This window comes from Saimiri boliviensis, chromosome 12 (assembly GCF_048565385.1).
Source record: "Saimiri boliviensis isolate mSaiBol1 chromosome 12, mSaiBol1.pri, whole genome shotgun sequence".
Classification (NCBI taxonomy): Eukaryota; Metazoa; Chordata; class Mammalia; order Primates; family Cebidae; genus Saimiri; species Saimiri boliviensis.
This window is the reverse complement of record NC_133460.1, coordinates 45,314,765-45,341,200: the sequence shown is the minus strand read 5'-3', so window position 1 is coordinate 45,341,200 and position 26,436 is coordinate 45,314,765. Positions and strand designations below refer to the sequence as shown.

Below are 26,436 nucleotides of genomic sequence, written 5' to 3'. Positions count from 1 at the left end.
CTCTATAAATTGGGGAAAATATTTGTGTCTTAGAGGTTTAGTAATTGAGTGAGATGATATGTCTAAATTAGTTTCCATAGCATGCGGCAAATAGTAAGAGTTAAATGAAAATTAATTATTATTCTTTCTCCTGTCTCTTCCTTCTCCTCTTCTTCCTTTCTCTCTTTTTCTTACCTTTCTCCATATATTACTCCTTTCCAGTCTTGTTAATTAGCTATAATTTCTATTTTCTTGTCTGATTGTGTCTCCGGCTGCAGCTATCCTATATGTATTCACACATTGGTTGCCTGTGTTGCAGATTGATAGTACTTTTGCAGAAGAATTGAATTCTTTGTTACCTTTGTTGATTATTATCAACTTTGACTCAGGGTAATATATTCTTATCTTGTGCACACACTCTGGAGCTATGTAGACTATTTAAAAAATATAACAGAGAAGTACCTCATGAATTTTCCAAAAACACTCCAGCTTAAGTTATTAATTACTGAAGAAAAGCAGAAATGCATGAAAGGTTTTCTGGTCATTCATTCTACTTTTTAATTTACAGTTTAGGCCATTAGAATAAAAGCTTTTTAAAATAACAATTGATAGTTATAGAAGAAATATATATTTCAGATATGTAAAATTTGAATAAAATAAAAGTATTGATTGTGTCACATTTATTGATTATTGTCATGTATTTCTTTCCAAGTATGTTTTAATTTTTTAACCCAGAGTCCAGAATGTATTTATTTTTATGGAATTTCAAAAAATAATTTAAACTTTTATTTTAGATTGAGTGGGTACATTTGCAGGTTCATTACCTGGGTATATCGCACAATACTAATGTTTGGAGTACAACTGATGCAATCACCCAGATAGTGAGCATAGTACCCAATAATTAGTTTTTCAAGCCTTTACTCCTTTCCTCCCTCTCCTATCTAGTACTTCTCAGTGTCTATTGTGGTCATCTTTATGTCCATGATTATCCATTCTTTACCTCCTACTTCTATGTAAGAACATGTGGTATTTGGGTTTTGTTCCTGTATTAATTCACAAAGGACAATGGTCTCCAGCTGCATACATGTTGCTGCAAGAGACATAATTTCATTCATTCCTTTTTATGGCTGTTTGTTATTACATGGTGTATATGTACTCCATTTTCTTTGTTTGTTTTTGTTTTTTGATTTTCTTTTGAGACAGAGTCTTCCACTTGTTGCCCAGGCTGGAGTGCAATGGCATGATCTGAGCTCACTGCAACCTCCGCCTCCTGGGTTCAAGTGATTCTCCTGCCTCAGCCTCCCGAATGAATAGCTGGGATTACAGGCATGTGCCGCCATGCCTGTCTAATTTTGTATTTTTAGTAGAGATGCGGGTTTCTCCATGTTGGTCAGGCTGGTCTCAAACTTCTGACCACAGGTGACCCACCTACCTCGGCCTCTTAAAGTGCTGGGATTACAGGCATGAGCCACCGCACCCGGCCCCCATTTTCTTTATTCAGTCCACCATTGGTGGGTACCTAGGTTGATTCCATGTCCTTGCGTTGTGAATAGGGCTGCAATGAACATACGAATATAAGTGTCTTTTTGGTAGAACAATTTATTTTCTTTTGAATATGTACAAAGTAATGGCATGATCGGGTCAAATGGTAGTTATGTTTTAAGTTCTTTGAGAAATCTCCAAACTGCTTCCCACAGTGGCTGAACTAATTTAAATTCCCACCATAGTGTATAAAGTGTTCCCTTTTCTCTGTAGCCTCACCAGCATTTGTTATTTTTGACTTTTTAACAATAGCCATTCTGACTGGTGTGAGATAGTATCTCATTTTGGTTTGATTCGCATTTCTCTGATGATTAGTGGTATTGAACATTTTTTCAGGTTTGTTGACCACTTGTATGTCTTCTTTTGAGAAGTGTCTAGTCATGATTTGATATGGTTTGGGCATTTGCCTTTCCCAAATCTCATGTTAAAGTGTAATCCCCAATGTTGGACGTGGGGCCTGGTGAGAGGTGTTTGGGTAATAGGAGTAGATTCCTCACAGTGTGCTGTCCTCAGAATACTGAGTTATCCGGTCATTTAAAAGTGTGTGGCACCTCCCACCTCCCTCTTGCTCCTACTTTCGTCATGTCATGCACCTGTTCCCACTTCACCTTCCACTATAAGTAAATGCTCTCTGAACCCCCACCTCAAAGCCAAGCAGATGCCATTGCAATGCTTGCATAATCTGCAGAACCACGAGACAATTAAATTTCTTTTCTTTATAAATTACCCAGTCTCATGTATTTCTGTAGCAATGCAAGAATGACCTAACACATATCTTTTGCCCATTTTTAATGGGGTTATTTATTTTTTGTTTGCTTGCTCAATTGTTTAAGTTCCTTTTAAAACTATGTCAGATTCATAGTTTGCAAATATTTTCTTCCATCGTGTGGGTTGCCTGTTTACTCTGTTGATAGTTTGTTGCTATGCAGAAGCTCTTTACTTAGATATTCCACTTGTCAATTTTTGTTTTTGTTGCAATTGCTTTTGAGGATTTAGTTATAATGTCTTTCCCAAGGCTGATGTCTAGAATGGTGTTTCCTAGGTTTCCTGCAAGGATTCTTATTGTGGAGGTCTTATATTTAAATCTTTAATTCATCTTGAGTTAATTTTTCTAGATAGTGAAAGACAGGGATGCAGTTTCATTCTTCTGCCTTTGTTTAGCCAGCCATCCCAGCAGCAATTACTGAATAGGGAGTCATTGCTTATTTTTGTCAACTTTGTCAATGTGTCAAAGATCAGATGGTTGTAGTTGGGCAGCTTTATTTCTGTGTTCTCTATTCAGTTCCCTCAGGCTATGTATCTGTTTTTGTACCAGTACCACACTGTGTTGTTACTGTAGTCTTATAGTATAGTTTGAAGTCAAGTAATATGGTGCCTCTAGCTTCATTTTTTTTTTTTAACTTGAGATTTTTTGTCTGTTCAGGATATTTCTTGGATTTATATGAATTTTAGAATTGTTCTTTTTCTAATTCTGTGAAAAATGATGGTTTTTGCTTGATAGGAATAGCATTGAATTGTAGATTCCTTTGGGCAGTATGGCTATTTTAATGATATTGGTTCTTACAATCGATATACTTGAATTTTTTTTTCATTATTTGTGTCATCTATGATTTCCTTCAGCAGTGTTTTGTAGTTCTTGTATAGATCCTTCTCTTCCTTGGTTAGATGCATTCATAGATGTTTTATTTATCTGCAGCTGTTGTAAATGGAATTGAGTTCTTGATTTGGTTCTCAGTTTGAATGTTATTGGTGTATAAAAATGTTATTGATTTTTATACAATGATTTTGTATCCTGAAAAATTACTGAAGTCACATCTCAGTTAAAGGAGCCTTTTAGTAAAGTATTTTGTGTTTTGTGGGTATAGAATCATATTAACAGCAAAGAGATATAGGTTGACTTTTTATTTGTCTAGTTGGATACCTTTTATTTATTTCTTTTGCCTGATTGCTGTGGCTAGGACTTTCAGTACTATGTTGAATAAGAGAGGTGAGAGTAAGCATCCTTCTAACAGTTTCAAGGGGATTGGTTTCAGCTTTTGCCCATTCAAGTATAATGTTTTCTTGGTTTCACTTAGATGGCTCTTGTTATTTTGAGATATAAGATATGTTACTTTGATGCATAGTTTCTTGAGGGTTTTTATCAGGAAGGGATGTTGTATTTTATCAAAAGCATTTTTCACATCTGTTGAAGTAATCATATGATCTTTGTTATTAATTCTGTTTATGTGGTAAGTCACATTTATTGATTTGTATATATTAAGCCAACCTTACATTCCAAGAATTAAGCCTGCTTGATCATGGTGAATTAACTTTTTGATGTGCCACTAAATTCAGTTTACTAATATTTTGTTGAGGATTTTTGCATCTATGCTTATCAAAGATATTGGTATCAGATATTTTTTTCATTGTATGTTTACCAGGTTTTCCTATCAGGAGGATTCCTTTGTTGAATGAGTTGAGGAGAAGCCTCTCCTTCTCCATTTTTTGGAATAGTTTCAGTAGGATGGTAGCAGGTATTCTATGCATGTTTCATAGAATTTGACTGTGAATCTGTCTGGTCTGAGGCCCTTTTTGTTGTTGCTGTTGTTGGGTGATTTATTACGGATTCAGTTTAGGAGTTCAATATTGGTCTATAGAGGGTTTCAATTTCTTTCTGATCCATTCTTGGAGGTTTTTTTATTGCATTTTAGGTTTTGGGGTACATGTGAAGAACATGCAAGATTGTTGCATAGGTACACACATGGCAGTTTGGTTTACTGCCTTCCTTCCCCTCACCTGTATCTATCATTTCTCCCCATGCTATCTCTTCCCACCTCCCCACCCCCCTTCCCTCCCCCATTTCCCCCCAATGGACCCCAGTGTGTAGTGCTCCCCTCCCTGTGTCCATGTGTTCTCACTGTTCAACACCCACCTATGAGTGAGAACATGCGGTGTTTGATTTTCTGCTCTTGTGTCAGTTTGCTGAGAATGATGGTTTCCAGGTTCATCCATGTCCCTACAAAGGACACAAACTCATCGTTTTTGATGGCTGCGTAATACTCCATGGTGTATATGTACCACATTTTCCCTATCCAGTCTATCATCGTTGGGCATTTGGGTTGGTTCCAGGTCTTTGCTATTGTAAACAATGTTGCAATGAACATTCGTGTGCATGTGTCCTTATAGTAGAATGATTTATAATCCTTTGGATATATACCCAGTAATGGGATTGCTGGGTCAAATGGGATTTCTATTTTTAGGTAACTTGTATTTCAGGAATTTAATTTTCCTCCAGATTTTCTACTGTGTATGCACAGAATTGTTCTCAATAGTTTCTGAGGATCTTTTGTATTTCTGTGATACTGGTTGTAATGTCACTTTTATAATTTTTGACTGTGCTTGTTTAGATCTTCTATTTGTCTTTGTTAATCTAGCTAGCATTCTACGGATCTTGTTCATTCTTTCAAAAAATAAACTTTGATCATCATTGAATCTTCCTATAAATTTTTGGGTCTCAAATTCATTCAGTTCCATCTAATTTTAGTTTTTTCTTTTCTTCTGCTAGCTTTGGGATTGGTTTGTTCTTGTTTTTTGTTTGTTTGTTTGTTTTGCTCCTCTAGGCATATTAGATCCTTAATTTGAGATCTTTCTAACTTTTTGAGGTAAGAGTTAACCGCTATAAACTTTCCTCTTAACAGCACTTTTGCTGCATCCTAGAGATTGTTATATGTTGTGTCTCTTACTTCCATTTATTTCAAAGAATTTTTTGGTTACTGCCTTAATTTCATTGTTTACCCAAAAGTAAATGCATTAGTCCATTTTCACACTACTATGAAGATACTATCTGAGACTAGCTAATTTATATTTTTAAAAAAGGTTTAATTGACTACATTCCACATGGTTGAAGTGGCCTCAGGAAACTTAAAATCATAGCTGAGGGCAAAGGTGAAGCAAGGCGCATTTTACAGGGAGGTAGGAGAGAGAGAGCACACGGGAAAGAGGCACTTTAAAAGTCATCAGCTCTCATGAGAACTCCCTCACAATTCCTAGAACAGCATGGGAGAAAGTGCCCCCATGATCCAATCACCTCCTACCAGGTCCCTCCCTTGACACATGGGATTACACAATTTGAGATGAGTTTTGGATGGGGACACAGAGCCAAAACATATCAACCATTGAGGAGCAAATTGTTTAATTTTCATGCAGTCGTGTGGTTTGGTAGATTTTCTTGGTATTGCTATTTTCATTCCCTTGTAGTATTTCAAGAGTGTGGTTGGTATAACTTTATTTTTAAAAAGATTTATTGAGATTTACTTTATAGCCAAACAAGTAGTTGTTCTTAGAGTACATTTTGTGTGCAGTTGAGAAGAATGTACTTTCTGTGGTTGATGGTGGAGTATTCTGTAGATGTCTGTTAGGTCCAATTGGTCGTGTCAAATTTAAGTCCAGAATTTCTTTGTTAATTTTCTGCCTTGATAATCTAACATTGTCAGTGAGGTGTTGAAGTTCCTGAACATTACTGAATGGCAGTCTAAGCCTCTTTGTAGAACTATAAGTACTTGTTTTATGAATTTGGATGCTTCAGTCTTGGGTACATACATATTTAGGATAGGTAAGTCTTTTTGTTCAATTCAGCCCTTTGTCATTATGTATGCCCTTCTTGTCCTTTTTACTGTTGTTGGTTTAAAGTCTGCTTTATCTATTATCATATATTATATTTTAAAAATCATATTTTATCTATGTTGTTATATATATTATATTTTAAATATATTTTTAAATAAATATATTTTATCTAATAGCCACCACTTCTCTTTTTTGTTGTTGCTTAATTTGCAAGAGATATTTCTCCAACCCTTTACTTTGAGCTTATAGGTGTCATTAGGTGTGAGATGGGTATCTTGAAGATAGCAGATGGATGGATATTGTTATTTTATCCATTTTGCCACTCTGTGCCTTTTAAGTGGAGTATTTAGGTTATTCACATTTAAGCATAATATTAATATGCAAGATTTTGATCCTATCATGAAGTTGTTAGCTCATTGCTTTGTAGTTTCTGTGGTTTGGTTGGTCGATAGGTCTGTGGGCTCTGTACTTAAGTGTGTTTTTGTGGTAGCAGGTATTTGTTCTTTTTTTTCCCTCATGTTTAGAATTCCTTTAAGGATCTCTGATAAGACTGGTCTAATGCTAATGAATTTTTTAAATTCTTGTTTGTCTAGAAAAGATTTTGTTTCTCCTTCAGTGATAAAGCTTAGCCTGGTGGGATATGAAATTTTTGATTAGGATTTCTTTTCTTCAAGAATTCTGAAAATAGGCCCCTAATCTGTCCCAGCTTATAGGGTTTATGCAGAGAAGTCTGCTTTTAGTCTTTTGGGATTCCTTTTCTGTGTGTTCTGACCTTTCTCGCTAGCTGCCTTTATGATTTTTTTCTTTAGAGTTGACCTTGGATAGTCTGGTGATTGTATTCCTTGGCGATGCTCCTTTTTGTATAGTATCTCACAGATGTTCTCTGCATTTTTGGTATTGAGATGTCTACCTCTCTAGCCTGCTTATGGAGCAAAGAGTCGTGATGCACCATGATCCATGCCTAGGAAGGATGGGACAACTCAGGCTGTCCCAGCATGTTTTATTATTTTATATATGTATTTGTTGACACAAGGTCTCACTCTGTGGCCAAGGCTGGAGTGCAGTGTTGCAGTCATGGCTCACTGCAGCATTTACTTCCCAGGCTCAGGCAATCCTCCCGCTCAGCCTGCTGAATAGCTGGGACACACCCGGCTAATTTATTTTTATTTTTTGTAGAGATGGTGTCTACCTATGCTTCCCAGGCTGGTCTCAAACTCCTAGGCTCAAGCAATTCTCCTGTTTCAGCTTCCCAAATTGCTGGGATTATAGACTGAGCCACTGCATCCAGCATTCAGCATGTTTTAAATGCACACATTTTAAAATATAATTTGATTGCAATATTTACATGTTGATTTTTTTACTTCCAAAACATTTTTCCATATCCTTTGAAACTTTTTTCTTGAGACTGAATAATGCTACATTATATTGATATGCATTCTTACTTAGCCTTCCCATTATTTTGGGACATTTAGGTTATTTCCAAATTTTGATATTATATGTAGTGTTACAGTGAAGATCTTTGCATATAAATCACTGTCCACATTTCTTTGTTCTTACACAAATTTACTAAAAGTGGAATTAAGTTAGAAGGGATTTTTATGAATCTATTATAATTTCCTAGGAGAAAGAGCACAAAGATTAAATCTTAACTGAAGCTATTTACCATGTTATGATAAAGCTCAAAGCTGTCCTCTAGAAGCTCCTTCCAAAAGACAATACCATGTTGCAGGCTGGGTTTTGTAAAGAAATTTTATACTATAAAACAATGTACCCTGCCTGTTTATTTTCTTCAGTTAGATTCACAGCTGTTATATAAGGTAAAAAATTATTTCCTTTGTCTATAACAGCTAGGAACATTGAAGGCTGAACATGGTAGAACATATTATGTTGCTGCATGTTTTTTACACCCCTCTGAGTAGGACAGGACAGACAGTGCAGAACCACGAGTCTCGAGGAGCATTCTAATAGTAACTCTAGGTGAAGGAAATCATTGCATTTTAAATACTTATTTAGATTTACCTAAAAATATAATCTGAGGGCTTCTAACCTTCATAAACTAAAGGCAGCTATTTTCTATACCATTTCATGTCTAAAAATTATTTTAATGTTTCTTTTGGCTAAGCTGAAGTAATTAAGGCTGTAAAATAAATCAGCTATTGTAATGGTAGAAGCATATCAGAATCTATCTGGGCTTGACCTGAGAAATGGTCCTCAATGAAAATAAAGTTGCTGCCTTATAAGGTACCTGCCGTGTTAATACTGTATTTGCTCACTTTGATCTGCCTATTATTTAGTGTGCTATATCCATTTTTATCTTTGGTGCATATTTAGTGCCCGGATCCATCTTGCAAACAGGACCTGTTGGCCTACCTGGAACAGATAAAATTCTACTCCCACCAACTGAAAATCTGCAGTCAAGTTAAAGCTGAGATCCAGAACCTGGGAGGAGAGCTCATCATGTCAGCTGTGAGTACAGCCTAGCGCTTCCATGATCACAGGTGGAAGATGCTTGATACACAGTAACTACACCCTTGCTTACATCACCAAATCTTTTAGGTAAAATCAGTTTAGAAAAACTAAATTGGAATTTTTATTAAAAGTACATATATTTAAACTAGCAAGAAATCTTGGCAGATTTCTTAAAGAAAGGTTAAACATGTTGTTTTTATTTACTTCAGAGATTAAAGAGTAAATCAGGTTTTCTAAGCCTTTTGGATGAGAAATCCATGTTAATTTAGAGCATGACTTCAGAATGTGTACAAACAGAACTGAAAATGAATCCTGTAATTTTTGAAAAGAAATGCATGTGGAATAGCAAATTAATAAGATGGTTGCTTCACTGCTATTAATTGATATTCATTTCCCCCTATTTCTTTTTATAACAAAGGTGTTCATTTCTTGAGGTTTTTCATTCCATATATACTTTCAGAAATGGAGCATGATAAAACTGTATAGATTTAGAGGCATTTTCATAAATTCTTTGGTGGCCCTGAGTTTTAAGGTGCTATAAAATTACCATGGTAGAACTAATGTATAAGTTTTCTACTCATCTTTTAATAGCAATAGATAATTTCTCGGGAGGAGAAAGGGTAATAGAATAATATTTGATATCTATATTGGATTCAGTTATCAGTGATTTTGAGAAGGACATGGACCAAGATTATAAATTTAAGTTTAAATGAAACATTATGAATAGTCTGAAAATTTATGTTTCTGAGAAAATGTTTCTTAATTACACTAGTTTACACACACATACATATATATATGTATGTGTGTGTGTGTGGGGGTGTAACATATAGGGCTTCTATATCCTGGTATTGGACATTCCCCCAATGCGTTAATGTTCTGAAAGAGGACATAGTTACAAAAACACAAGAAAAGAGCCATCAAAAGTAGAGGGGAAGGACCAGTCAGAGTGGTTCACATTATTATCTCAGCACTTTGGAAGGCCGAGGTGGCCGGATCACTTGAGGTCAGGAGTTTGAGACAAGCCTGGTCAACATGGTGAAACCCTGTCTCTACTAAAAATACAAAAATTAGCTGGGCATGGTGGCACGTGCCTATAATCCCAGCTACTCACGGGAGTTTGAGGCACTAGATTACTTGAACCCAGGAGGTGGAGGTTGCAGTGAGCCACAATTGCACCACCGCAACTGCAGCCTGGGTGATGGAGCAAGACTCCATTTCAAAAAAGAAAAAAACATGTAGAGGGGAGGAAACAAACAGTGACTGTTTATCTCTTGCCTATATTTTATGTCCATCTTCACAGTAATATGCCAGATGGATCACTTATTTGTTCTGTTTTTTTTTTTAATATATAAAGAAGTAAAATTAAGAAGGTTTATACAGCTTCCCCAGTGTCATACTAGTAAATGTCAGAGCTGAGTTCACCTTCAAAGGTCTGTGCTTCCTCTGTTCAGGGAGACAACACTGAGCCTGTGATAAAACTGAAAACACAAGTCGATAGTGAATACTTTGGAAATTATAAGATGGCACTGCTTTCTAGCTTTTTATACCAGTGGTTGTTAAAGGGGAAACAAATTTAGTGTCTTTCCTATTCAGATTTTATCAAAAGTTCTGCATAAACACGAGTTTATTACTACTGCCCTACCACTTTTCACGAAAAAGGCATTTTACTTAGTTACAAGCCATACAACCAGGAACGTGTGTGTACAGACACATATGCATACATGTATGTATGTATACATTTATATAGACACAGAATGTATGTGTATATAGATGCATTTGTATTAATGTGTGTGTGTGTGTGTGTGTGTGTGTGTGTGTGTGTGTGTGTGTGTTCCTTTTGGCTTATTAAACGTCCAGTCTTCATTTTCTCATTTAACATTATACTACCTTAAATATGTTTTAAAAAAAAGTATATTTATTTGGAGGATAAACTCTTTTTTCTATTTATTTTTGTCATTTTCACACCCTGTTTATGCTTTATAAGGTCTAAATTTCATATAATTTTATTTTATTTCATATTGTCTGAAGCTAAGCTTTCCAAAAATCTTTGGTAGAACTTTAGCCTCTGTGTAGCTGTTAAAATTTATTGGTGATAATTATCCTTCCAAAATACAATTTCCCTTCTATATATAAACTCAGTTTGTATTCTTTCCTGTTTGGTATGATGATTCAAATTCATGAACTTTACATATATTACAGATAGATTAGGCAGCAGCTATTTAGAATCCATGATTTACAATTTAAAAGCTGAGTCATTATATAAAATGAGGAATAGCATTGCAAATCCAAAACTATTTGTCATCATCTCACTCACTATTCCTCGTTAGAAAAAAATAAATCTGAAAAAAGAGAGCATGCCCCCTTTTGCATATCTTACTGCCATCTGTTTACAGGTAGATCCTAGAAAGCTTTCCGAATACATTTCACTTACGTGTGCCAAAGCACATTTATTTTAATCTCTCAGTGACCCTGAGTTCTTGTCTTTTTATTCTTTAAATTCAGAAGAAGATCTAATCTAAGTTATCATTTTTCTATAAGATCCCTTGAAGAATGGCAAGCATGATTCCAAAGCAGGGAGACATTAAAAATTACAGAAATTTGGTATTCAAAATTACATACTATTCAAAGTTTACCAAATAAAGCTAGCATCCCAAGATTATGTTCATGAAACTTTTCTTTACCAAATACAGTTGTTTAAAAATAAGAAGTATGAATGGAATGCATTTCTAGAGTGAATCAGCAGTACATTCTGTTGTGGGTCTGAGGTATGAAGGTTTAGGATAATGAAGATGAATTAATAATATTAAAAAATCTGAAAGGTATTCTCACAATACACCATTGAATTAAAATTATTCCCCAATCATTCTTAGATCTATATTGCAAGCACTCATCTTGAAGTTGCATGTTTTACCTGTATGGAAAATAAATATATATAGTTTGTTCAAATCTATTACTATGAATTTAACCCCTCTCTGGGAAAGGCATAGTAGGACATCTGAGGGATGTAAAGATGATTATATGGTAATTCCCTAAAGATACTGAAATACATTTTAAAAAAAGAAATATAAAATATACCTGAATATACAAAAAAGACTCCAGAACAATATAATAAACCATACAAAATTGGTATGTACAAATGTACATGGTATATCATGTGAGGAAATAATTTATTTGATGTGCAGAGCAGGCAAGATAAAGCTTCATAAGTGGTTCAAACCTACTTTGGGCCTTGATTAATAAAGTAGAAAACAAATGTGTACTTACAGGAGAAGAGGGAAAGGATTTGAGGTGGGCGGAGACATGGAACATTAGGGACGTGGCAGACAGTCTAACGTGTCTGAAAACAACTTTACTTGGTACTTTTGATGTGTCTATCGTGGATTAGGGGTGAGTGGGCAAGTAGAGCACAAGTTTGTAAAGGAAACTGGGAATGTTTTAAAACGATCATTTATAATCTAACTTTACCCTGTAGGCAATTGAGAGTAATTAACAATTTTTTAGTTTGAGATGGGCTTTAAGAAATCTGTGTATTTCAAAGTTAACTTTTTTAGACAGGGCAGTGACAGAAAGATAAGGGACTGGAGGATTGAGGCCTATTTAGGATTGACTTTTAAAAATTAGTTTAAGAGAAGCAGCGAGAACTTATTTAAGGCAACATTGATGAGAATGAAAAGGAGACTATCTACACAAGGAACAGTTCTGAGGAAAACATGTTTAGAGTCACTTATCTATTGGGTGTTAAGGGTGAAAAAGAAAAAAGAATTTCAGAAAGGTTTTGGGGTTAAATTGCTTACTTAGTCACCAATGGCATCGTTAACTAAACAGTATATATAGAAGGAAGACCGTGTTACGATGAGTATGGAAACACATTCAGGTTTTGCTTGTTAAATTTATTTTTTTGATTTTTGAGACGGAGTCTCATTCATCACCCAGGCTGGAGTACAGTGGCATGATCTCAGCTCACTGCAACCTCTGCCTCCAGGCTTTAAACAATTCTCTCCTGTCTCAGCCTCCCAAATAGCTGGGAATACAGGTGCCTGCCACCATGCCTGGCTAATTTTTGTATTTTTAGTAGACATGAGATTTCACCTTGTTGGTCAGGTTGGTCTCGAACTCCTGACCTTAGGCGATTCACCCACCTCGGCCTTCCGAAGTGCTGGGATTACAGGTGTGAGCCACCACACCTGACCTTGCTTGTTGAATTTAAGTGACTAAGGGGCAACCAAAAAGAAAGGTTTAGGAGAAGTTGGGTCTTTGTTTCTGGAACTTAGGAAAGAGGTATGAAAAAGAAAGGTTTAGGAGAAGTTGAGTCTTTGTTTCTGGAACTTAGGAAAGAGGTATGAAAGAGAAGTAGATGGGTCCATCCAGTGAAAATATGTTGGATGCGATTTTTTTTTTTAAATAGCTGAAACAGTGATCCACAAACAACTTTTTTTTACAAAGTGATTCTAATGTACCTTTATCATATTCTGAGACTTGACTGTGGCAGTTAAAACAAATTGGGCGTTTACTGTCTCCATAAAGAGAGCCTGCGAATGGGCAATCTAGCACTGTTATGACAGCTTCACAAAGTCACCAGGGAATCAGGCACTCTTGCCTTTCAGCTTCACTTTTCTTGGCTTCTGGCTCTCATTATTGCCAAGGTCAAAAATATGGCTTCTGTAGCTCTCACAATGACTTTTACATTCCAGGCAGTAGGAATGAAGAGAAAAGGAAGCCAACGTTCTTTACACTTTTAAAGGAAATTTCCAGAAGGTCCCTTTCAAATACTTTTTTGTTTTAAACCAGCTATTGGCTAGAGCTTAGTCATCCTGTTACACTTAACTGCAAGGTAGACTACAAAATGTAGATTTTGTATGTTTGTTTGTGTTTTAATCGTGCACATTGCTGTACCAGTATAATCAGAGTTTTGTTTCTATGAAAAAAGAGAATGAATATTGGGTGGCAGCTAACAGTTCCTATCATATTCCCTCTATGATTACCAAAACCACCGAAGTACACATATCATAATTATCTCTTTGCACTTATTCTCCTCTGAAGTCCTTGAATATTTTTACGTGAATGAAAGTACAGTGACCAATGACCATAAAGGATGCAACCTGCAAAGTTATACAGGTTGGCTTAGTCTTAAAAGTACACATTGGGTTTTGCATTTAGAAGGTGTTTTATATCTTTTTTTTTTTCAAAAAGGTATATTTTTAATGAACTGCATTTTTAAAAATTATATTTTAAGTTCTGGGGTACGTGTGCGGAACATACAGGTTTGTTACAGAGATATACACGTGTCATGGTGGTTTGCTGTATCCATCACCCCATCATCTACATTAGGCAATTTTCCTAATGCTATCCCTCCCCTGTCCCTCTATCCCCACTATCCCACCCCTAGACCCCCACCCTCAACAGGCCCCCGTGTGTGATGCTGCCCTCCCTGTGTCCACATTTTCTCCTTGTTCAACACCCACTTATGAGTGAGAACATGCGGTATTTGGTTTTCTGTTCTTGTGTCAGTTTGCTGAGAATGATGGGTTCCAGCTTTATCCATGTCCCTGCAAAGGACATGAACTCATCCTTTTTTATGGCTGCAGTTTTATATCTTAAATCAGCATCAGTAATATGGTGAAGGCAAAAATTTTATCATGATCAGCTGAGTGCTGAGTATACAATGACAGAGAAACAATGGTGGCACAGACTCAATTTTCCAAAAGTTTGAAGATGGAAGGAATGAAAAAAAAGCAAAAGAGAGAGAGACTTGAGGGTCAGAGCAGACAAAATCATTGAAAACATTTTTTGTTGTTATTTTTATTTATATACTGCTGAAAGTGGCAGTAATTGAGAAACATTTAGGTAAAGAACAAAAAGCAGCCAAAAGAGAATGAACTTGTGAGAAATTAAGACTACAACTGATAGAATAAAGTCAAGCAAATGAGAGAAAGTGAGATTAGCACAGGTAGAAAGATTAGCTTTGAAAAAAAAAGTATCATGGCGCAGTGGCTCATGCCTATAATTCCAGCACTTTGGGAGGCTGAGGCAGGTGGATCACGAGGTTAAGAGATTGAGACCACCCTGGCCAACATGGTGAAACCCCATCTCTACTAAAAATACAAAAAATAGCTGGGTGTGGTGGTATACACCTGTAGTCCTACCTACTTGGGAGACTGAGGCAGAAGAATCACTTGAACCCAGGAGGCAGAGGTTGCAGTGAGCTGAGATTTTGCCATTGCACTCCAGCCTGGTGACAGAGTGAGAACTTGATTAAAAAACAAATAAACAAACAAACAAACAAACAAACAAAACAAAAAAACCTCTTCTTCTGAGCCAGCATAAAGTTGAATTAAGATATAATCACATTTATTAAATAAAGAAAATGTGTTACATATACACCATGGCATACTACACAGCCGTATTAAAAAAATTTAATTATGTTCTTTGCATCCACATGAATGCAGCTGGAGGCCATTATCCTAAGTGAATTAATGCAAAAACAGAAACTAAATATCACATGTTCTCACTTATAAGTGAGAGCTAAACACTGAGTACACAGGGACATAAAGATGGGAAGAATAGATACTGGAGTCACCAAAAGGAAGGAGGAAGAGGGGTAAGAGTTAAAAAAATTCTTATTGGGTACTATGTTCATTATTTGGGTGATGAACTCAATAGAAACCTAAACCTCAGCATCATGCTATATACTCTTGTGACAAAACTGCACATGTACCTCCTGAATCTTAAAAATGAAAAGAATTAATTTAGTCTAACTTAAAAAAAAAAGACATAATCACCTTTACAGAAATGAACGAAAGGTTGAAGAATTTCTTGCCAATAAATCCCATGTTTGGTAAAACGGAAAGAGTAGTTTTCTGTTAAGATTCAGATTTGAGCACCCTATTTGAGTTTTATTTTAGCAATAGAACAAAATAAGGAGGTCCACATGTCAATCACTTTGCTCAACATTGCTTGGAAGAGAAAATAACCTAAGTTAACAGCATTTTTTTGAGATCATGAACAGGGATAGCATATGCTAGATATTTTTCTACCACAGCCAAACTCCAGGACATTGTTTGGATCCTGGAACCTGACTGTAGCTTCAATTCACATGGAAATGAAGCTAGTTTGGCCTTCCAGCTGCTATCCTTTCTCAGATAAAGAGGGGAGTTGCTGGGTGCAGTGGCCCAGGCCTGTAACCCCAGCACTTTGGGAGGCTGAGACAGGTGGATTGCTTGAGCTCATGAGTTCAAGACCAACCATGGGCAACATGGAAAATCCCGTCTCTACAAAAAAAATACAAAAGTTAGCCAGGTGTGGTGGTGTATGCCTGTAGTCCCAGCTACTCAGGAAGCTAAGGGGAGAGGATGACTTGAACCCAGGAGGTGAAGGTTGCAGTGAGCTGAGATCACGCCGCTACATTTCACCCAGGGTGATAGAGCCAGACCTTGTCCCCCAAAAAATTTATAAAGAGGGGAGTATAGAAAAATTTCACTGGAAAATACATTCTGTTGCAGTTCAGTTCTCATAGTCATCTTGATGTACGAAGGTCCTAAATGTAAAATAGAAGAAAAAGTATGACTGTAAGAAGATTAAAATGTATCTAGTTACCTCAATGTATTAACATCAGGGACCAGAGTCTTCATCAACTGTTCACCTAGCGTTCCTATACACCGTGCCTCACGGGAAACTGTTGTATTTTGTAAAAGGAGATTTGCTATAAAGAAATAAATATTGTTATTTTGTAGCCTGTATATATGAAAAAGAAAATTCAGGAATAAAAATCAATTAATTAAAATGTTTTTAAACTTTTAAAATTACCCTTTACCCAAATGTCATGCTTTTAGTTCAGCATTTTCTTTGGGAACTGCTTAAGACTGATTAATTATGAAACTACTCTGTTTTGTGGATTTTTAAAAATGTGTTTAATCACGTTCTCTTACGCTGAGGCAGACGTGCCAAAGCCACAATTTAAAAAATTGAATAATAAATAAAACTAATCAGTCAAGGGGGAAGGATCAGCAAGATTGAAAATTCGCCAAGCAACTGCAATTCAGCTTCAGCAGAAATCAAGGGGCAGTGTTCATTCAATTAGGGAAGGTAGGGAACAGCAACAATTCAGCTGTTGGCCAAAAGAGCCACAAGGGCCTACAGAATGTAGGCAGTCGAGTACATACAGAGTAACAGTAGGTTAATGTTCTTGCTTTGTGAAGGCATTAAGGAAAATAGTTAATGAGCTTTCTGAACCTACTGCAATCATTTATAGACATAAAGAAAAACAGGGAAATTTTTTAAATGGAAGATTAACAAATATATATAGAGGAAGAAGGAGGGGAAGAAGTATAAAGTGGAAGGGAGAGAAGCAAAAAAAAAAGAAGAGGGGAAAGGAGAGGATCAGGGAGAGGAGGAGGAAAAGAAAGAAAAATAAGAAAGAAGGTGCTTTGCCAGTAAATTCAGCTCCATTGAGGGTTGCTTTTTGTTTGTTTTAAGTCTTAGGCAGGAGGCATACGGAAGTAATCAGACCTTAGTAATTTGAAGAATATACTTCAAAAATGCATCTGGGGCTGCTGCTCTTCCTTTTTTTTGTGTATTGCTTTCTAATAAAGCAGACTAAGGCATTTCCTTGGTATCTAGGTAAACTAATATTACAATGAGTTGGATTTTCTTTCCGATTGTGCAATGCATTCAGTTATAATGGTACTTTAAGAAACCTTAGAAATGATCTCTTCATGTTAAAACTATCTCATATTCATTTTATAAACAATGAAATAGGTCGGGGATTTTAAATGACTTATCCTGGTTCACTAAGATACCTACTGGCAGAGCCAGGACCAGAATCTAGAATCTCATGTTCTTCATTCTCGGCCTCATGTTCTTTAATTCATTGCTACTGAAATAAACCCCTAAGACCGCTCAGTGATTTTAGTGGTGAGACGACAGGGATGGGAGGTAGGAGGGGAGTGGGTGGTATTAGCATACCTGCTGGGATGGTCGCTGCATATATCAAGAGCTAAGGAATGGTTTTAGTTGAATGATATAGGGAAACACAGACTAGAGCACAGTATTAATAACAGTGATGATTTCATTATTCTGGATTCTTAAGAACTGATCAGAACACACACTTCAGCCTCAAAATGAGGAGCTAACATGAGGCAATAGAAAAGCTGCTAGACCCCAGATTATGAGACCTATTACAGTCTAGAAGTTAATCTCTTTGGGTCCATTTCTTCATCTATAAAGTTGGATGAAATGAGCTTCGTGGTTCCTTCCAAATCAGAATCTCTGATCTTATTCTCTTTTGTTGTACCTTGCCCTCCACATTTCTATCCAGATCACTCATCTTGGTACCAACTGACAAATTATATTACACCACAGAAGACAGTTTTGTTCCATGTTGATTGATTTTAAGAGGAGGCTTCTCCAATCTTGCTTAAGCAGTCTGCATCAGTGAGAATGAGATCAGCTCCTTCAGGAGTTACCTGCTAATTGCAAACCTAGAAAAAAGTACATGTATACCAAAATAGTGCAATATATAGTTTTTGATTTGAGCATTGATTTGACATGGCTTTACTGAGACTGTTGTGGTATCTCTCACAAACAGCAGTGATCTGTTTTGTGAAATTAGATTCCTTTTGTGCAATCAGAGATAGGAAAAAACATCTGGATGAAGCAGACACACACATAAGAGTCTCTACTGTTAAATGTACTCCTTATAATAATTCCTATATTCTTATTCATATGTCAAATAGTTCCATATGATTCAAAAGGAAAATAATGGATGAATTAAAAACCTAATGTAAACAATTTTTTCTCTTCTAGAGAAAATAATTAGCTTAGTTGTTATCAATACTTAGAAAAGGAGGGATTAATTATTGCTTTTGTATGCTAAAGAGCCTGAACTGTAGAACTTCAAAGCCAGAGATGAAATGAGAGGCCATGAAAGTGAGCAAGATGTATTTGACAACTATAGGAATGTGCCAAATTCCCCATTAGGCAAAGTGCAGCTGAAGGAAAAGAACAGAGCTGGGTGCAGACATCCTGATGCTCACGAGTTTAGTTGAAAGCCAGGGAAAAACACAATGAAGAAAAGAGAAGTCAAAAAAATCAAGGAGCTGAAGATTCTAGGACAGCAAAGTGCTGGCGTCAAAATCTATAAAGGCATGGATAAGGCAGTGAAAGCAGATGTGAAAAAAGGCACAAGACTGTATGGATGATATTTGCAAAAGTAGTCATTTCAGTCTCTGACTCACGCTGAATTTATGCTTGTTGTTGCATAATATGAAAGAACACTAAAGTCACAGGATAAAAACTGTGAGGGTGTGTGTGTGTGTGTGTGTTCCCAAGCAAAATCAATGAGATTCTACATTTTCCTCTTTTGATTACTAATGTCTGAATGTTCTTAATAGCAAATCAGTAACTGTCAGTAATAATGATTAAACATTAATTTTTTGATGCTTTCATCTATTCCATAGTTTCTCATCTGCAGCACCATTGACTTTCAGGGCTGGATAATTCTTTGTTGTGGGGGGCTTCCTTGAGCATTGTAGAATGTTTACCAACAAGTCCAGTCTCCACCCACTCTGATGCCAGTGGCCCATCCCTTTACCTGGCAGTTACCCATTATTTAGCTACTATGAGTGTTGAGTGTTAACATCTTACAGGTGTTCCTTTTTCTGCATAATGTTGAGTGCTAACATCTTATAGGTGCTCCTTTTTCTGCATAATGTTGCCAGTCAAACCGGAGCTACGATGTGTGAGTGGTTATGCACCGCCACCCCTGCACGCTCTGACGACCAATCACTAGTAACTGACTGAGGGAAAGGTACATCCTCAACGTGGAACCAAATCGGCTGTGCAATTTCACAGCCCACTTTGAGGTCAGGTAAAGCTAGCCACAAACTGAGATTGATAATGCTCTTGGGAGTTCCATACCCTACCTCCCCGTGCTTTTTTCTTTCCTTCCCTTCTGAGAATAGACCTTCCGTAAAACACATGAAGAAATTTCTCTCAGGCTGTCTTTGTGGGTACCTACTCAAGAGATAGCTGGTAGCATCATTGCGTCCTTTACTGTCACTTTGTAGGTGGAGAAAAGGTGACGGTAGTATTTGCTGATTTGGTGAATACTCTTCTCTTATTGACACATTTATATATATTCTAATATCCTCCCAACGGTGCTGCAAGTAAACTTATGGTATTTTGTTGACAAGAAAAGAAAGGCTAATAAATGAATATAACTTGCCAAATGTCACATGGTTAGTAAGTGATGGAGTGAAAATGTGAATTCAGGCTTTATTTTCAGAGCTCTTTGTGTCATTTCACGCTAACATATATTTATTCTCATTCTGCCTGCTCTGAAACAACACCACAGAGATGAATAAGCAAGGTCTTTGTTCTCTCGAAATGCAGGCAGGAAGAAAAGACAAGCAAAAGATAATAACAAATTATACAAAGTTTTATTTCACAAATAGAATTTGTTTCCACCTGCTTCAGAAAAATTGCAACCATTTCAGAAATCAAGAAAAATATAAAAATTTGAAACTCAAAATAGCAACAAGCTCTAAAGAATTTTCAAAAGTATAGAGAATTTTGGGATTAATTAGTTACCGAAGATGAGTATACTCAACTAGAAATTGATAAGTAATTATGGTTTAGAGTCATCATGACTTGTTGATTGACAGCAGTAGATATTTTTTGAGACAGAACATTTTTTCAGGCTTCAAATTTAAAGAGAAACTTATTATGTATTGTAATTATTTGAGTAACAAATGGTAACATGATGAATAATGCCCTAACCTAGGGGTCTGTAAAAGAAAGAAATGTTCAAATAGACATTTCTTTGTTGACTCTCAATAAAATCTGAAGTTATATTAAATTTCAATTTAGTGAGGGCTCTTAAGCATGGATTTGTGATAATATGACCTGGAAATGCTACTTTCTGATGATCTAGCTAATAACAAAAAATAACGCCAACAACCCTAGGGGAATACGTGCATTAAGCTGTCTCTGCAATATTTGATGTCTTGAAGAAGCTTTGGGCAAGCCCTGGATCACAGGCAATTCGTGCTTGAGTTTTCTAATAATATTCAGTGTTTTTTAAAAAGCGTTCTATACTCTCTCTATGTAAATATACATTGTGCAGATATTGAGCACCTACTATGTGGGGGTGGGCAGGGTGTGTGCACGCATGCACTCGTGGTATTTCTTATCACTGAGTACAAAACTGACTTTCTCTCATGCAAGTTTCGGGAGCCTCACTTATACTTTCAACCAGGTGTAGAGTTCAAGTCCATTCCTCTTCAATGCAGAGATAAATTATGCCTATGCTAGCCTCGGGCTCTCATTCACATAACATGGAATAAATATTATGGAAACACGTTTAAGAAAGGTTTGTTTCAGTCAATAATACCTAGTCAACTTAGGCTAGGTTATGTTGTGGTAACAAACAGCTACCAATTCTCAGTGACTCAACACAACACAGTTTTAAATTTCATTTGCATTTAAGTTTGATACAGGTTGGTAGGGAGATTTTCTCTACATTTTTGCACATGGTCCAGGGATTAGGTACTTGCTGGAATCTCACTAATGAGGCCCCAATCACCTATGCACTAGGAAAGAGAAGATAGAAGGGTTGCTCACTGGACGATAAATACCTTCCAGGAGGGAAATCCTACTACATTTAAATTGCTTAGCACAGTGTCCAGCACATAGCAGGTGCTCATTAAATATTTGTGACTATTATTATTAATAGTAGTCATGACAGCAGTAATGGTATTACCTAATATTGGATGAATGTTAAGTTTACTCTAAAGTGATATTATTCATTGATATTTCATCTAATTGTTGTAAGAGTTATTCAAATTAGGCGTAAAGGAAAAAGGTAAGAAAATGCCCTGCCTTTAGTAGGATCATTCCTTTACCTATTATGAAACTGTTTTTTGTCCATTCCTTTTTTTAGCAGCAACACGTGGTATAGGCTTTGAGGAAGAATAATGTTCCCTGCTTCTGTACCAAGATTAGAGTTTGTTTCAGATGTGGCTGATGAGTAATGGATGAATTGGACAAAAAAGGAAAAAAAAAAAAAAAAAAGACTTTAGGCTGTCATTAACCATATTCAGCACAAGGGAGAAGCTCCTTAGAAAGATGGTTGGACTTTAATCTAGTTGTTTCTGATACAAATGGAGACACTTAGCCCTGCGATTTGAACAATGGGTATAGAGACATTTTTATTTGATATTAGAATGTTTATATAAGTGTTACATGTAAGAATTATTCAGTAACTGTACAGAATACAACTTCAGCTACCTAGAAATTCAGAGAAGTCATGTTTGGCAAAATTAACACTTCTAGTAGCAAAGCCATTTAGGATGTGGGGCAGGGTACAATTGCCCAATATATTCACAGAAATGTTTACGAGCAGTATAGAATTAGTAAGTGTTTTGGACAACAGATGCCAAAGATTTGCAGGAAAGAAAGTACTTTTATTTCAGTAGTCAAAATGATTTCACAGAAATTTTAAGCTAGATGAGAAAGATTTAGAATTTGGTTAGAGAAAGAAAAGGTCTATGTAACTTACCTAAAAATAGAAATGTTCTCAGAATGCAAGGTGATGTTTTTAATAATAAATTTCAAAAGACTTGTTTAAATTAGGAAGCAGTGTAAGTAGTGATCCAGATAATAACTAACACTTTGCCAGCATATGCTTGCATATGTGAGAGTGTGATTGAGTGACAGACAGACAGAGACTAGCAGAGACAGAGACTAACAGAGACAGAGGGATGGAGTGATATGACTAGGTTTCATCAAGCTAAAAATTATGTGATTTTATTTAAAGCTAAAAGAATGAAGGGTGGAATATGTGTGTGTGTGCCTGTGAGTTTAGTTCACATTTGTAAACCATATATGTAATGTATGCATATGCCTGTGTAGTACATGAAAATGAGTGCTTATTAATGCTAGGCACTGTTCTAAATATTTAAAATGTATTGACATTTTTTATACTTACCAAAAAATGCTCCATGGGATAGCTATTATTATTACTATCTTATGGATATGAAAATTGTAACTTACAGAGGTCTAACACCTATCCAAGGTTACAAAGCTGCGAAGGCACAGAGCCAGATCTTAAACCCAGTTCTCTCATTCTAAAGTGTGTACATTTAATGTTAAGTTGCCCAGCAGAGGGGCACAGAGCTTTAGTGAAAATGTAAAATTGAGCAGATCCAGGGTTCATTTCTCTCCCTTTGAGCAGATGAAGCATCCTTGCAGGACAGGGTTCTTATCCTTCACTTGTGTGATAATTACAGTAAGAGTAATGGCAACAACGACAACTAACATCTATTGAGCTCTAAATAATGACTAGAAGTGGCTTTACATCCCTTAAATATGTTATTTAAATCTTCAAACCAGTGAAGAGTGATATTATTATTCTCATTTTATAGATGACAGAATAAGGTTCAGAGAGCTAAGATACAAGGAAGAAAAAGTGCCTCTTTTCTCCTCCTTCTCTAACTCCATCTTGCATCTCCCTCTTATCCAAGATGGGCTCTGCCATGCCCAATACTCAGAAATAGTGCCTTTTGGGTCAGAGATGAAATCTGTCTACTCCCATAAATGTCATCCAGTATTCTCAATGCTTTTTTCTGAAATAGACAACCCTAGAACACCAGAATCATCTTCATAGTCCCTCACACTCACTTCTTCGTGGGGTGGAATTTGAAATACATCATTTTTAAAGTTCAAAACTATTACCTCTATCATCCATGAAGTATCAGTCAGTTTCGTCCAAAGAAAGAACATTATCCCAAGGCATTTCTGCCGATAGACAGTCATTAAAGTAAAATTAAAACTAACATGCTGATGCATTTGTTATTGCCAGACTGCTTAAAGGCACCACTGATTATATATTGTGATAACAAATTCCAATGATTTTTCACAATTGAGCCAACCATAGCCTTTGAACTCTTGGTAACTTTCATGCTCAGGTCTTCTCTATGTCTCACTATCTACATATATACATAAGCATATGACATGAGCATATACATATGCTGTTTGTGAAGGATGATTTGAAAGCTGAGAAAAATCGTCTACTAATTCATACAAGAAGACCTAAGAATCTTCCTAAGATTAAGAATTTGACATAAGCATATACATATATAAATTATATATGTATGTATATAGTGAGACGTAGAGAAGACATGAGCATAGATGTTACCAAGAGTTCAAAGGCTATGGTTGTTACTATACTTCTTTGACCATTATTTGGTCTCTTTTGTGTTTTAAGCAATTACCGGAGTCTATGAAACAAGCCTCCCCTTTGTACCATTTAATTTAATTAGACCTCTCATTTGCACTCTTGCTGAGTCAATATTTAGTTCCTTGTCTATATCCCTGGAACAATCTGAAACATTCCATATGCCAGCTCAATGGCTTAATATACATGGACATATGAGCAGAATGCTTTGGTTTTCTTTCTCCCAGCACAATGTACAGGAGATGCAGCTACAAAACTCCTCCACTTTGCCTTCCCCCTTAATTACTCTCCTTCATGGTTCATGTAGTAATTCTTTCTTCTGGAAGATAAATTATGCTGGAACAGAAGGAAGAGCAGTCCTCAGCACTGTCTCACTAATTTTGTTTGTAGAGCTGTTTTTCCAACTAGCATTTTCGAATAGCCCCATTATACATCTGCTTCTCCACCTGGGAACACTAGCCATGCCAGGTGCAATGCCATGGATGGCATAATTTTGCCTAATAGCATTAAGTGCCTCAGAGTATGCTAAAAGAAAGGGAAATGTGACAAACGAGCTCCAGAGAAACTCTAGTTTGTTTCTCTGTGAGGTATCTGTGCAAATATTGGGATTATTTGTACTTTGTTTTGGGAAGGATGATTTGAAAGCCAAGAAAAATCGTCTACTAATTCATACAGGAAGACTTAAGAATCTTCCTTTGCCAACCTTTCAGACTTTAAAGGCTTTCTCAAGAAGAAAGGATTTGTTTTAGCAACAATTCCTAGGGACATTTATAGAAGAGGTATTTGCCTACATACAAAAATGCATAGATACATAAATTAGTTGTTCTAAAAAAGGTAAAACTGTGCCTGGTTTTCCAACTTGAAGATTAAATATAATAATATAAGAATAGCTAACTTGCTAAATCAATATTTGTAAGGTGCTATGTTTTAATACATCATATTCTTTAGTTGTTACTCACCTAGTGTGTAGATATTTTATATCCATTTTACAAACCTCATGAAAGGTTAATAATTTGCTCATGTTCACATACCATTCTAAGATAAAACTGGGGGAAGATTGCACTTCTTACTGATTCCAACGCTCACCTATATACTTTGTAAAGAGATTCCAGCCCTAACGATGAAATTGAATCATAAAGTAGAGACCTGGGATGCCTGACCACTTCAGGGTTCCCATCCTGTCTGTGTCCCAAAATTTAACTGGGAATCTGGAAGTCTCTCATTTTGCCATATGTGAGATTAAACTGCTTAGAGCATGATTTTTAAATCCGAAAAAAAAAATGTTTCACTGTAGAGATAAAGGCCTATGCGTCTAAATTCTGTTTTTACTAAAACCCACATGTGTACAATCACAGGTCTCTAAGTAAGATGAACTCACATACTTTCTCAATAAATATTTTACTACTTTTCCATTTGTACCAAATATCATCTAGTCTCAGCTCAGTGATATGAGAGGGTCAGTATAGGTTGAACAACATCCATAATAGCATCATAGTGAATAGCGGCCATTAATATAAAAAACACATAAGAAAGTGATACATTCTGACTGTTTTCTGTTATGTTGGAGTGAGTGTGAGAGCTGAAAATGCCTGTATTCTGTAGATTACCAATGTTTTAGACTAATCTGGGGCTAGAGGTCATCAAATGTCATACCTCCCTCAATAACTAGCTGCCATATTCCCAATTATTATGAAACAATATTGGCTAGTACTTTAAAATCTCTTCTGGCTAGAAGTACAGGAGGCAGGTATATTCCACACTGAAAAGTACAGTTCATCTGGATGTTTGCAACATAATGACTGTTTAGGGCCCTTCTTTCTTACACATTCAGAAATGCTCTTTATGTGTTAAGGTAAATACTAAGTTCTATAAAACGGAAATAAATTATTAGTTAGATTTGTTTGGATTGGGATATTTTACTGATTCTCTGCTTTTTCAGTTGAAAGGTGCTCAAATACATTGATTTGATTAAGAAAAATCCATTTCTCAATTCTATTTGACATTTTTTTTCACAAATAATATACAATTCCCTTCTAGGATATTTTATGTTGCCCTCTATTCATCAAATTAAAAGGTATGGTGTTTAGGTTACTTTTTCCCAAACTACCACCACACTGTGTTTCATTATCAATATTTTTCTAAAGCAAAAAGGAACCTATCATTATAAAGTTCATCAAATAATCACACAAATTATCTATATTATAGAAACTGCAGCACAGTGGCTCACACCTGTAATCCCAGCACTTTGGGAGGCTGAGGCAGGCAGATCATGAGGTCAAGAAATCGAGACCAGCCTGGCCAACATGGTGAAGCCCCGTCTCTACTAAAAATACAAAAATTAGCATGGCATGGTGGTGCACACCTGTAGTCCTAGGTACTTGGGAGGCTGAGGCAGGAGAATAGCTTGAACCTGGGAGGTGGAGGTTGCAGTAAGCCGAAATCGCGCCCGTGCACTCCAGCCTGGCAACAAAGCGAGCCTCCATCTTAAAACAAAAACAAAAAACCCTGCAGTACAATAATAGTAGTTTCAGAGCATAATGTATGTAGGTTGGTGATGTTTTACTTCTTCCTTGAGAGTTTAGAAGTTACTCCAGGGAGGCTAGCAATAGGTT

At 36.2% G+C, this 26,436-nt stretch overlaps 1 protein-coding gene across 6 annotated transcripts in view; it reads left to right on the top strand.

Moving 5' to 3' along the window:
* CTNNA3 (catenin alpha 3) overlaps nt 1–26,436 on the top strand; it is a 1,773,069-nt gene that overhangs the window by 1,711,532 nt on the left and 35,101 nt on the right. For all 6 annotated transcript variants that reach the window (XM_074382308.1, XM_003928685.4, XM_074382306.1 and 3 more), the window contains one exon: nt 8,455–8,589. In XM_074382308.1, coding sequence (XP_074238409.1) covers nt 8,455–8,589 — 135 coding nt within the window. The remainder of the gene's footprint in view (nt 1–8,454; nt 8,590–26,436) is intronic.